The sequence below is a fragment of the Pelodiscus sinensis genome, chromosome 6 (genome assembly GCF_052426305.1).
Source record: "Pelodiscus sinensis isolate ZL-2025 chromosome 6, ASM5242630v1, whole genome shotgun sequence".
NCBI classification, from domain to species: Eukaryota; Metazoa; Chordata; order Testudines; family Trionychidae; genus Pelodiscus; species Pelodiscus sinensis.
In genome coordinates, this window is record NC_143057.1 from 17,195,788 (window position 1) to 17,208,973 (window position 13,186).

The following is a 13,186-nucleotide window of genomic DNA, read 5'->3' on the forward strand; positions in this document are numbered from 1 at the left end:
TCTGCAAAAATTTATCTCTATTCTTCCTTCTTCGTTAACTCTACACCCTTCCCTCAGCTTTAGTCACAACCATGCTTGTGTGGCTGTGTCTAGACTGCATCCCTTTTCCGTAAAAGGGATGCAAATTAGACGCATCGCAATTGCAAATGAAGCGGGGATTTAAACCCCCCTTGCTTCATTTGCATAAACATGGCTGCCGCTTTTTTCTGGCTCGGAGCTTTGCCGGAAAAAAGCGCCAGTCTAGACGAGGATCTTTCGGAAAATAAAGCCTTTTCCGAAAGATCCCTTATCGCTCTTAAAATAAGGAATAAGGGATCTTTCGGAAAAGGCTTTATTTTCTGAAAGATCCCTGTCTAGACTGGCGCTTTTTTCCGGCAAAGCTCCAAGCTGGGAAAAATGCGGCAGCCATGTTTATGCAAATGAAGTGGGGGGGGTTAAATCCCCGCTTCATTTGCAATTGGCATGTGTCTAATTTGCATCCCTTTTACAGAAAAGGGATGCAGTCTAGACAGTCTATGTGTTCAGTAACACTATGCCCCTGTCTGAAGCAGTCAGAAGAGTATCTTGTTAATACAAAAAAATATGAAGGGGGAATAGTGGCATGATCCCAGATTTGGTTTTGTTAAAGGCTAAGGGCTAGATCTACAAAGGGACTTGGGCATTGCAGTGCTGAATATAGCATTGCCTAACTTTTCAGCACCCAGTGGAATTCATGAACCCTGCATTAGTTGCCTAAGCTCCCAGTACAATTTGTGGTGAAAGATAGGCACTTGAGAATGGGATTCACAAATCCTGCATGTTGGGCGAGGAGCTACTTAAGCTAGTCAATAGCAGATGCTGAAGAGAGGGGTATGCCCTATGTCATATCTCTTTTATGGAGTTCGAATTCCAGGCAGGAGGAATTCATGGTTGGAAATATTCATGGAGTCAGGTGCTGTAAGTACCTAAGCCATTTCTTGCGAGAACAGAGTTGTCACGGGATAAGAGGGAAGGTCCTTTCATGGATTGATAACTGATTAAAAGATGGGAAACAAAGGTAGGAATAAAGGGTAAGGCTATGTCTAGACTGCAGGCTTCTTTTGGAAGAAGCTTTTCCGGAAGAGATCTTCTGAAAAAACCTTTTTCCGAAAAAGCGCGTCCATGCTGCCAAAGCGCATCGAAAAAGTGATCTGCTTTTTCAAAAGATAGTATCCAATCAGCCTGGTCGCTATCTTGCATAAAAGGCCACCCGGAACCACTTCAGGCAGGGCTTTAGGTCAGCAATTGCTGCCAAGTGCTGGTGCCAGAGCCTAGAAGAGAGACGTGCTGGACAGCCGTTTTTCTGCTTCTGCTGCATGCTCGCCTACCTATTTGAGGGACAGCAAAGCTCGGACAGTGCCTGTTGTGGTCGCCCAGCTTTTTTGGACACCACAGCTTTTTCCTTTGTGCAATGGAGCAGGAGCTGCCCCTGGGCATGACATGGCCCCACATGGACATGCTACAGTTTCTGCAACACTTTGTGCTAGCTGCCTTCCTGGTCCTGATTGAGATCAACACCGAGCTCATTCTTGGGACCCTCTCCCTGGGTGTGGAAGCAACACCCTTGCCACCGCAACCCTCAGGGGAAAGGAATTTCTGGAGGCTGGACACCAGTTTGGACAACGCGACACCCACCTGCGGCCCGCAATCCTCCTGGAGAAGTGGGTCGTTATTGCTGTATGGAAACTCACCACCCCCGGCAGTTACTGATCGGTAGGCGACCAGTTCAGCATGTGGAAGTCCACCATCGGGGCCCTCTTCATGGAGGTAAGGCACTCTTGGGCTGCAGTCCCTGCAGTGGGGGAGGGAGTCCTGGAAAAGGGCGATCCTCGGGAAAGGGGGACTGGAGGGTGGGGTGAAGAGGAAGCCCTGCCCTGCCCTCGGGGGGTTGTGCTGTCCTGCCCTCACACATCTCTGCTGCTGGGGGGTAGCTTCGTAGGGGATGGCTCCTGGGTTTTGGGGGGGATGAGAGCGGGGGGAGCACCTCTCAAGGCTCAGGCACTCCCTCTCTCATTCTCTGTTTTATGTGTTTGTTTCCTTCTGCAGGTTTTGAGGGCTGTCAATTCCATCCTGCTGTGGAGGGTCATCCGCCTGGGAGATGTGGACCCATCGTGGCCAAATTTGCTGCCCTACTTCCCAAACTGCAGGGTAGTGATTGATGAGACCCACATCCCTGATCCACATACCTCAACATCTAGTGGACCAGTACATCAACTGCAAGGGCTACTTTTCTGTGGTGCTGCAGGCCCTGGTCAACCACCATGGACAGTTTACGGACATCTTTATTGCGTGGTTGGGCGGGGGACATGATGCCCGGATTTTTTGAAACTCCAGCCTCTACGGGAAGCTGGAGGCGGCTACATTCTTCCCCTGCTGGGACTTAGCAGTTCGGGACATGCAGATGCCACTGTGCATTGTAGGGGATGTGTCCTACACCCTTATGCTGTGGCTAATGAAGCCTTATACCAGCCATCTGGACCCCAGCAGGGACCAATTTTATACCTCTCTGAACCAGGCCGGGATCTAGGTGGAGTGTGTCTTTGGCCACCTGTAGGCACCGTTCTGGTGCTTTCTGACCTGCCTAGACATGGGGGAACACAACATCCCTGAGGTGTTGTCAGCATGTTATGTCCTTCACAATATTGTGGAGAGGAAGGGGGAGGTCTTCATCCCTGGGTGAGGGGCAGACGCCAGCTAAGAGGGGAGACCCTTCGAGCAGCCATGGGCAGCTGCCATCCACTAGGCTGGGGTGTGCATTTGGGAAGCCCTGAGAGAGAGTTTCTCTGAAGGAACCCAGTAATTCTCCCCTGAGCCTCCCCACTAGAGGCCTTTGGCTTGCTGCACCATCCCTTTCCCACCACAACCCCTTCCTTCACCCCTTCCCTGACCTCTCAATAAAGACACCTATTTGGTTTTGAACAAACTTTGTATTTCTGTTAAAGAAAAAAAAAGGGAGAAGGGGTCCTAACCTGGAGGCAGAGGGATCTGAGTGGCATCGGGGCCAGCTGGATGTGCCACCTCGGGTGCGGGGACCGCGTCGTAATTGGGGTCGGGTGAGTACAGGGACTGCAGGAGGGGGGGCTGGAGTGGGGGACAGCGCTTGCAAGGGGTAGTGGGAGGGGACATGGGCATGTCTTGGGGGCGGGGCAGAGGGAATGGGCATAGCAGGGAGGGCAGAAGGGTGGTAGGTAGGAGCAGCGACAGCAGCTGAGTATGCCATCATTTCCCTCATGATGACAGACATGCTATCACACCACTGAAGGGCTAAGATCCTAATAATACGTATGTAAGATTCTGACCACAGTCTTAGTTAAGAATCTCTCTCATATGCCCAAACTGGACGGGCCTGGTCTGGGGCCTGGTCTGAGGCCTGAGATCTAACAATGGACAATATATGGCTAAAGAAAAGTTGAGATAAGCAGGAAACAACTTTGTTTGTTTAACCAGGCATAAAACAAGCTGACAGCATAACTGCAGGTGGGGAGCAGTGATTGGGACTTATTGTGAGTTATAGGCACATGACTCACTGAGAGGGGCCTCAAAGTCTGCTTCCCAGTTCAGGAAGACATAACAGTGTGTCCTCACTGAATACCAACTAGGGTTCAGGGAGAGGGCTAACATGTTGGCATGAGTGAAGACATCTGCTCCTCACAGATGCCAATTTGAGCTCAAAGGGACGCATTGATAAACTATACACAGTTGCCATTGCTGTGTACTGATTACTGTTCTCTTTGCTTTAAGACCACCCAGGAACATACCTGTGGGCAGACCTCTCTGGGAAGTTCCACCCGTCATTTCTAAGGACCTGAAATCAGGGCTTAACCTACCTTCTACAAGAAAAAAACCTGAGAAATAACACTTGTGTATTAACAAACGTGAACCTGAGCCAAGGGCGGAGTATTTATGTAATCTTTTAGACTATTGGTTTATTGTGCTCATTATGTCTTGCTGCTAGAAACCTATCCAGAGGCTCGGGAACTCCCATCTCTGCCCATCGGTGCCCTATATAATTTATTGTAATCAGCTGTTTGTCCGTCTCACTAAGCCTAATAAGTGAAATTAAGGGTTCAAAAAGGAGCCAGATAGATTCATGGAGGTTAGGTCCATCAATAGCTATTAGCCAGGATGGGTAGGAATGGTGTCCCTAGCTTCTGTTTGTCTGTAAATGGATGACAGGAGAGGGATCATGTGAGGATTACCTGTTGAGTTCCCTCCCTCTGGGGCATCTGGTATTGGCTACTGTCAGAAAATAGGATACTGGGCTAGATGGACCTTTGGTCTGACCCAGTATGGTCGTTTTTATGTTCTTAGAGATGATATATAATTACTTACACACAAACAATGAGAGGGTGTGTTTGTGGAAGAGGAGGCCTCCTGTACAACTGTAGCCTGGTGGTTAGGGTATTCACCTGGGATATGGGAGACCCTGGTTAAGTTCCCCCTTTTCCTGATGAGAGAATGGATTTGAACTGGGGTCCTTTACCCCACACTGTTGAGTCATTCTCACTCTCCTGCTCTGTCTATACCATGCGGCTGTGTCTACATTGGCACCCTTTTCCAGAAAAGGGATACTAAGGAGACAAGTCGGAATTGCAAATGCCGCGGGGGATTTAAATATCCCCTGCGGCATTTGCATGAACATGGCTTCCACTTTTTTCCGGCTCAGGGCTTTGCCGGAAAAAAGCGCCAGTCTAGACGGGATCTTTCGGAAAATAAAGCCTTTTCCGGAAGATTCCTTATTCCTGATTTTAAGAGGAATAAGGGATCTTCCGGAAAAGGCTTTATTTTCTGAAAGATCCCATCTAAACTGGCGCTTTTCTCCGGCAAAGCCCCGAGCCGGAAAAAAGCGGCAGTCATGTTCATGCAAATGCCGCGGGGGATATTTAAATCTCCCGCGGCATTTGCAATTCCGACTTGTTTCATTAGCATCCCTTTTCCGGAAAAGGGTGCTAATGTAGAGACAGCCTGGGTGTGTCTAGACTGGCAAGATTTTGCACAAAAACTTGCCAGCTGTCTACACTGGCCGCTTGAATTTGCACAAGAGCACTGACTTTGTAATGTACAAAATCAGTTCTTCTTGTGCAAATACTTTCATGCTCCCGCTCTGGAAAAAGCCCTCTTGTGCAAGAATACTTGCGCAAGAGGGCCAGTGTAGACAGGGAAGAACTGTTTTGTGCAAAAAAGCCCCAATGGCTTAAAATGGCGATCGGGGCTTTCTTACGCAAAATCGCGTCTAGACTGGCCATAGATGCTTTTGTGCAAAAGCACTTTTTGCGCAAAAGCATCCGTGCCAATCTAGACGCGGTTTTGTGGAAATACTTTCCGTTAAAAGTATTTCCACAAAATCATGCCAGTCTAGACGCAGCCTATGTGTTTTGTCAGAAGAGGCAATGCAAATGAAGCACTGATTAGCATTTTCTCGCTCTTTATTTGCATAATCTATTCCAATCCTTTTTTGTGCAAAAACACGCAGTGTGGACGTGTCTGTTTTGTGCAACCCCCCCCACCTTTTTTGGTATAAGGATCTTGTGCAAAAAGGGGATTTTGCACAAAACAGAAATGACCACGCTGAATGGTTTTGCGCAAAACGGATCAGAATAGATTATGCAAATGAAGCATAAGATGCTAATCAGTGCTTCATTTGCATTGCTTCTTTCAATAAAACATCTAGTATAGATATAACCTCTGGGTACATCTATACTGTGGGGTAATCTCGAGTTAAGAGACACAACTTCAGCTACATTAATTGCTTAACTCGGCTTTTGATGCTGTTTACACAGAAGGAAGTCGAAAGAAGAACGCTTTTCCTTTCTTCCTTCGACTTCCCTTACTTGTGAAAAGAGGATTACCAAAGTCGGAGTAAGAAGCGTGTTATTTCAAAATTATTTCAGAATAACTGGCTTGCTGTGTAGATGCGCACACTGTTATTTCAAAATAATACTTCTGTGTAGACATGTTCTTTGTTTGGTGTAATGCATGTTTAATTATTTTTACAAAGTGGGATGGTTTCAACAGGAGAAAGTGAGGGAAACCCACCCACAGTCAGAAGGGAGAGGTGGTAAATCCCTGTTCAATTCCCTTTATGTCAGCAGGCAGAGAAGGGAATTGAACCAAAATTTTCACATCCCAGAAACAGGATAATCAGACCTTCTGGCCATTTTGTGTGAACCTAGTTGTGCTCAGAATTCACCTGTCCAATTAGGCCACGTAGTCAAAATATATTTTCTTTACCTGATTTAAGAATAAGCTTAGGTGTCAGATAAATGCACATGTGCCTGAGCAATGAGCCTGCCCGCACACATTAACTTAGGCAGTTATGGCATGTCTACATAGCAGTGTTATTTTGGAATAACATGAGTTATTCTGAAATAACATATTGCCCTTCTAAACAGCAAGCCCGTTATTTTAAAATAAATCTGATATAATGGGTTTATTAATCTGACTTCTGTAAACCTTGTTGTATGAGGAGTAAGGGAAGTTGGAGGAAGAGTGCTCTATTTTGAAATAAGTGCTATGTAAATGTGCCCAAATATGAAATAAGCTATTTCAACTTAAGCTACACAGTTAGCATAGCTCAAACTGTGTAGTTTATTTCAAGTTTGGCCCTTCAGTGTAGACTTTAGGGAACTGTATAATGAAAATTTTGGTGATGAGTGAGTTTAGGTGCATATAAAGTTAAGCAGCAGCCAAATAAGGGTTTTTGTTGCTTGCAGCTGGATTTAGGCATCTAAATGGCATCTAAATGTTACAGTGGATGAGAAGCTGGATATAAGTCAACAGTATGCCAATGGCATATTAGGTTGCATTAAGAGGAGCATTGCCAGCAGATCCAGAGATGTCATTATTCCCTTTTATTCGACTCTGGTGAGGCCACATCAGGAGTATTGTGTCCAGTTCTGGACCCCCCCCCCACTACAAAATCGATGTGGACCCATTGGAGAGGGTCCAGCGGAGGGCAACCCAAATGATTAGGGGGCTGGAGCATATGACATACGAGGAGAGGCTGAGGGAGTTGGGTCTGTTTAGTCTGCAGAAGCGAAGATTGAGGGGGGATTTGATAGCAGCCTTCAGCTTCCTGAAGGGAGATTCCAAAGAGGATGGAGAAAGGCTGTTATCAGTAGTGACAGATCATAGAACAAGAAGCAATACAGGCAGTCCCCGGGTTACATACAAGATAGGGACTGTAGGTTTGTTCTTAAGTTGAATTTGTATGTAAGTCGGAACTGGTACATATTGTAGGGGAAACTCTAGCCAAACATTTCTCCAGAGCTCAGTTTTATTCTCCCACACCTCACTTCCCTCAGTCCTTTATTCTCAAGCTGAGGTGTCTGCTGAGAAAAGCCGCTCCGCGTCTCCCTGGTCTGCTGGGGGGAAGCAGCTAGTGCGGGGTTGCCTCACCCCGTTTGTAAGTAGGGATCCGATGTAAGTCGGATCCATGTAACCCGGGGACTGCCTGTAGTCTCAAGTTGTGGTGGGAGAGGTCCAGGTTGGATATTAGGACAACCTATTTCACTAGGGGTGTGTCTAAATTACATGGCTCCGTCGATGGAGCCATGTAGATTAGGCTGATCAGCAGAGGGAAATGAAGTTGCGATTTAAATAATCGTGGCTTCATTTTCATTTTAAATGGCTGCCGCGCTGAGCCGACAGACAGCTGATTAACTGTTTGTCGGCTCAGCGCGCTAGTCTGGACGCTCCCGCGCTGACCTGAAAGCCCTTTATCGACCTCCCCATTATGCCTCATAGGATGGGGTTTACCGGGGAGGTTGATAAAGGGCTTTCATGTCGACAGGGGAGCGCCCAGACTGCCACAATCTGCCGACAAACAGCTGATTGGCAGAACGGAGCAGCCATTTAAATTTAAATGAAGCTGCGATTATTTAAATCATGGCTTCATTTCCCTTTGCTGAACAAACGAATCTACATGGCTCCATTGACGGAGCCATGTAGTCTAGATGTACCCTAGGAGAGTGGTGAAGCACTGGAATGGGTTACCTAGGGAAGTAGTGGAGTCTCCATCCCTAGCGGTGTTTGAGTCTCGGCTTGACAAAGCCCTGGCTAGGTTGATTTAGTTGGGATTGGTCCTGCCTAGAGCAGGGGGCTGGACTTGATGACCTTCTGAAGTCTTTTCCAGCTCTATGGTTCTATGAGTATGGGCCAATAATAAGCTCACTGTACACACCAAGGTGCAGGTCTACACAGCCTGTGTTTTGAGCACACTGTTGTACGCCAGTGAAACATGGACTTTGTGCTCAAAACAAGAGCAGCGGCTCAACACATTCCATATGCACTGCCTTAGGTGTATACTCGGTATCTCATGGCAGGACAAGATCCCCAATAGCACAGTGCTTGAGAGGGCGGGCACCGTCTCCATGTTCACCCTTCTCAAACAGAGGCGTATGTGCTGGCTTGGCCATGTCTCACGCATGTTGGATGGCCGAATACCGAAGGACCTTTTCTTTGGCGAACTGGCGTCTGGAAAGAGGCCGAAAGGACGACCTAAATTGCGCTCTAAGGACACGTGCAAGTATGACCTCAACACGCTCTCTATCAGTGCAAACACCTGGCATTCGCTCGCCTTAGACAAGTATGCCTGGAAACAGGGAGTGAAGGAAACTCTTGCTATGTATGAAACTACCTTGGTGAAGGAAGCGGAAGACAAGAGAGCCCTCAGGAAGATCCGTGCCCGTGATACCAGAGCGACATCTGCCTACTGCTGCTCACAGTGCGGAAAGGACTGCCATTCCTGGATTGGATTGCACAGCCACAGAAGACGCTGCTCGAATCAGTCCAACAGAGGCGCAAACCCATGATCCTTCAGGATCGAAGGATGCCTACGAGGAGGGTTCTATGATGTGTATCTAAGCCTCATTTACTTTCAGTGAAATTTAGGCTCCTAAGTACCTAAATCACGTCTGAAAATGAGATGACCATCTAAGTCACTTAGGCCCCAAATCCTCAAAAGTATGCATGTAACTCCTATTAAAAGCAATGGGAGTTGGGCTCCTAAATTAAGTACCTCTGAGGCTCCTAAATTAAGTACTTCAGCTTTGCAACCATGAACAGAGTAACACATATCTTGAAAATCTGGGTCTGACTCACCAAGCTTGACAAGATCAGGGCTTTAAGTAGTTTCTCACCTGGATGGTTGTAGGTGCAAAATGTCAACATTTGTGTAACTAAATTTATTTTGCTGAATTTGTGAATATTTACCCTCTTCCAGATCTGTAGATTTCTTAATTTCATAAAGGTGGTTTTTGTTTTTTGCTTTTGGTTTGGCATCCTACTAACTCTCTTCTGGTGACAATAGAATCGTTTAGGAAAACTGCCAGTAGCTAAGAGCTGTAGATCCCTCTTCTCCTCGGTATTCATTTAAATGGCAATAAGGGAACAAGAAGAAAAATAAATGCAGAAATAAAATATTGATAATAGTTGACTCACACCTAGCACCAATCATTAATATTATCCTCCTCTCTATTTTGAGTGTTGCCTCCTAGATGTGAAGATGAGGAAATTAATAGCAGAATTTAGCTTCACAACTTGTGCAGGTGAAATCTGGACAATAGGGGCTGGATCAGAGAAAAAGAGTTACTAGGCAAGCAGCCTGACTGACATGCCCGGTAACCACTGAGATTGTTCAGATACTCACAGTAAATCTTCCCCTCCCCATTATTTGGGGAAGAGATAGGGGAGTTGGCTTCTAGAAGCAGAAAGAGGTATAACCCTCCAGCTTAGGAGAGAGAGTTCCATTTTAATTCTGAGAAAAGTACAGCTACTCTCCCCTTTATAGGAATTATTTTCTCTTTAACCACCTCCATCTGCTTCCAGAACAGCTACTAGTGGCAAGTGATAAAGAGAAGCCAACTTGTCAGATCCCTTTTCCCCAATCAAAAGGGCAAAACAATAGGGAGAAAGGCAAGCAAGCAAGTCTGGATTGGAATGTATCTTGAACTCCACTATCCAATGAGAAAGATTTGACTGCTAGTTTCATTTGTTAAGCCTCCTTGGGCTAGAAGTGAAAGGCTTGAGCAACCCAGAGACATGCTTCACCCAGAGAGATTACTGTCTTGTGGTGGGATAACACAAGAGTGAGTACTGGGTAGAAGAAAATAAAGTGGTTTGACCAGTGGATGAGCTAGGAGCAGAACCCAGATCTCCTGAGTTCTAGTCTAATGCTGTAGCCTGCCAGAGTAAGTCTCAGGTCCAACACTGGGCTCTCAGGGTACAAAATACGCCACACAGGTATCTGTCAAACACAAGGGCTACGTCTACACTGGCCCCAAATTCCGGAAAAGTCATGCAAAGCAGGTAAGTCAGAATAGGGAAATCCGCGGGGGATTTAAATATCCCCCGCGGATTTAAATAAACATGGCCGCCGCTTTTTTTCCGGCTTGGGGAAAAGCCGGAAAAAAGCATCTAGTCTGGTGCGATCCTCTGGAATAAAGCCCTTTTCCGGAGGATCTCTTATTCCTACTTTGAAGTAGGAATAAGAGATCCTCCGGAAAAGAGCTTTATTCCGGAGGATCGCGCCAGTCTAGACACTTTTTTCCGGCTTTTCCCCAAGCCGGAAAAAAAGCGGCGGCCATATTTATTTAAATCCGCGGGGGATATTTAAATCCCCCGCAGATTTCCCTATTCTGACTTACCTGCTTTGCATGACTTTTCCGGAATTTGGGGCCAGTGTAGACGTAGCCAAGTAGTTTATTTCCTGACAGCTAACAGCTGTGCCCCATAAATGGAAGAACAATATAACAAACAAGTGGCATATCTTACGTCCCTTCCTGCAAGTCTGGGACCCGAGATAGACTGTGGACAAAGTGGGAGGTTGTCTCAGCTTCCGAGGCGTTGGTACCCAAAGCCCATCGGTGAAGTCCGATTTGCTAGACTCTGAGGCAGCCTTAAATACAATTTTCCCTGCTTTGTTTGGCAGTTTGGAAATTTCCAGGAATTACTCATTACATGCTGATGTAGTTATCGATCTGATTCTGATCTGGATCTACTTGTTCTTTGGCCCTGTTTACGTGATCAGTATGTTAGGGTAAACAGAATTGTTTGTGTTCTTGCCCTTTACCCTTATCTTATACTTGTTCTTGCTATACTGGCAACAATGCTTATCTTAAGTGGAGTATGTTCCCAAAGACTTGCTTCTGGCTTATCAGATATAGGGAAAAGGGGGGAAGAAATACAGGCCTCACCACCCCTAAACTAACACGTACAAAGTTCTTCCACAATTGACCACTACAAATGCTCAATCCACTAGGAGGTCATACTGCACCCAAGAGAGAACAAACCACAGAGAGAATCCTAAACCTATATTTGGGCCTCAGGATTGCTCTGATTTTACTTTTATGCTTTTTTGTGGGATTGAGAGTCTTATTTAGTTATAAAAGGAGAATCAGAATTATCTGAGGGAGTATCTGATTATTGTGGTGGGTTTAATTTATTAATTGGTGTATCACTTCTCCAGCCTTCTCCTTTCATCCTTATTCTTAGGCTGAAGAGTCTTCCCTTTAAGTGCTTGTGTTGATTACATCTGTGGACATACTGAATAGTGAGGGAGAGATGGTTTCTCAAGTGACCAAGCCTTTACCGTGAAGGGCTTTGAAGTTAAAGCCAACACCTTGATCTCCTTAATATGAGTAGTAATTAGAATCCTTAATATCACAACTACTGCAACTCCAAGCACTTTACCTCTCAGCAGGGACTTGAAAGGTGAAGAGGAAAGATAACCTACATTAGAAAGCCAATGTGAAAATTGCCCAGCTGCTGTCCGTAAACTGAAAATTAGAACAAAGGGTGACAGTTGAGATTTGGGCTCAAACCACCACACATTCATCTGAGGTACCCCTCCAACCATTATCCTCTGTTTTAAAAAACAACAACAACAAAAAGGTGAGGCACAGCCTCATAGCTATTGTATCAATACTCTGTTTTCATTGGGAATGTTTGTCACCAATATTTCTGAAATTAATCAAGTGGTAAGCAGTTCATTCTGCAGTTCTTTAATGCATACTCTGTTTGAACATGTTGCTAAAAAGCTTGCTAATGCCTCATCTGAAATAAAGATCCATAAATAATATAGTCTGACCTGTCTTTCACTGCCTCAGCAGAGACTCTCTCATTCATTAACTGTCAATTGGCTGTACACGCTTGGACTTTCCAGCCATGCACTAATACTGCATTGGACAGTATAAAACATTAATTTAACAATTTTCTTTGGAAAAATAAAAGCAAAACTTACTGGCAGCTGCACTTAAACCCTTATTTCTGAGTCAGACACCTTCCAGCTGAAACAAAGAGAAAATATTTTGTTACCACATCCATTTTAACCACCATGAAGATTCTGATTATTTTGGGTAATCTTGCTGTCTATAATGTGCAGTACAAAAATCTTTAATTTCATGACCATATACTACTACTCAAATAAAACAGTATAAGGCCATGATCTTGCAATTGATTGCACACTGAAGTGCATCTGTGCAGTCAGCTGCAGAATTGGGGTTTAACATCAGACTCCCTTTTTCCCTTAGTCTTAGATATCCACATGTAGTATCGTGCAAAATCTTTGAAATTTTTGCTTGTGTATGCTATTTTCAATGATATAATTGTCCAGTATTTCTTTCTTGACTCAGACCTTTTATTATATGGTAAAATCTCTTTATTTCTAAGGATTTTAATAGTTTAGTCAGGAACTGTGTTCTGTGAGAGCTGTTTTCAAGCAGCAGCGTGGGACTAGTCATGTGAGAGAGAAGCAGAATTTGTCCCTTCTAGAATGACATCTGATACTGATGTTGTATGTCCGCTAGACAATGATTGTTACTAAAATTAATTCTGTCTGCCCTAGAACTGGTGATAAAGTGAATGAGAAAATTGCATGTGCAGTTAAAAGTCTCATAAAGATGGGAATTATAAGCAAGTGCAGTTTCTTAGTGTCTGGGGAAGTCTTGCTGTGCTAGAATTGTAAGTGGAGATGAGGGGGATGCTGATAATATGGTGTAAGTAACAAATTTTTATGCTAGGTTTCAGTTTTTAATAAACCATTAAAATTGTGAAATAAAATTCTCAAAGCACTCTACAAATATTGCATCAGGCTATTTTTATTTCTCAGATTGCCTGCATTTCATTTCCTGAACTCCATAACCTGTAACCAGCTGTAAAATTGTTATGC

At 45.1% G+C, this 13,186-nt stretch overlaps 1 protein-coding gene across 1 annotated transcript; it reads left to right on the forward strand.

Annotated features, from left to right (window-relative positions):
- Window positions 1–363: 363 nt before the first annotated feature.
- Window positions 364–4,585, forward strand: LOC149524123 (uncharacterized). The gene is made up of 4 exons (XM_089779176.1): window positions 364–1,785; window positions 2,065–2,166; window positions 2,961–3,071; window positions 3,760–4,585. Exons 1-4 carry the CDS (start codon window positions 1,750–1,752, stop codon window positions 3,817–3,819), a joined length of 309 nt encoding a protein of 102 aa, XP_089635302.1. The 5' UTR covers window positions 364–1,749; the 3' UTR covers window positions 3,820–4,585.
- The last annotated feature ends 8,601 nt before the right edge of the window (window positions 4,586–13,186 follow it).

Excerpts from the sequence above, each read along its gene's own strand:
- LOC149524123 (XM_089779176.1), top strand. The coding sequence starts at position 1,750 with ATGTGGAAGTCCACCATCGGGGCCCTCTTCATGGAG. Across the intron at positions 1,786-2,064 it reads TCGGGGCCCTCTTCATGGAG|GTTTTGAGGGCTGTCAATTC; the intron begins GTAAGGCACTCT and ends TTCCTTCTGCAG. Across the intron at positions 2,167-2,960 it reads CCTACTTCCCAAACTGCAGG|AAAAAAAAAGGGAGAAGGGG; the intron begins GTAGTGATTGAT and ends TTTCTGTTAAAG.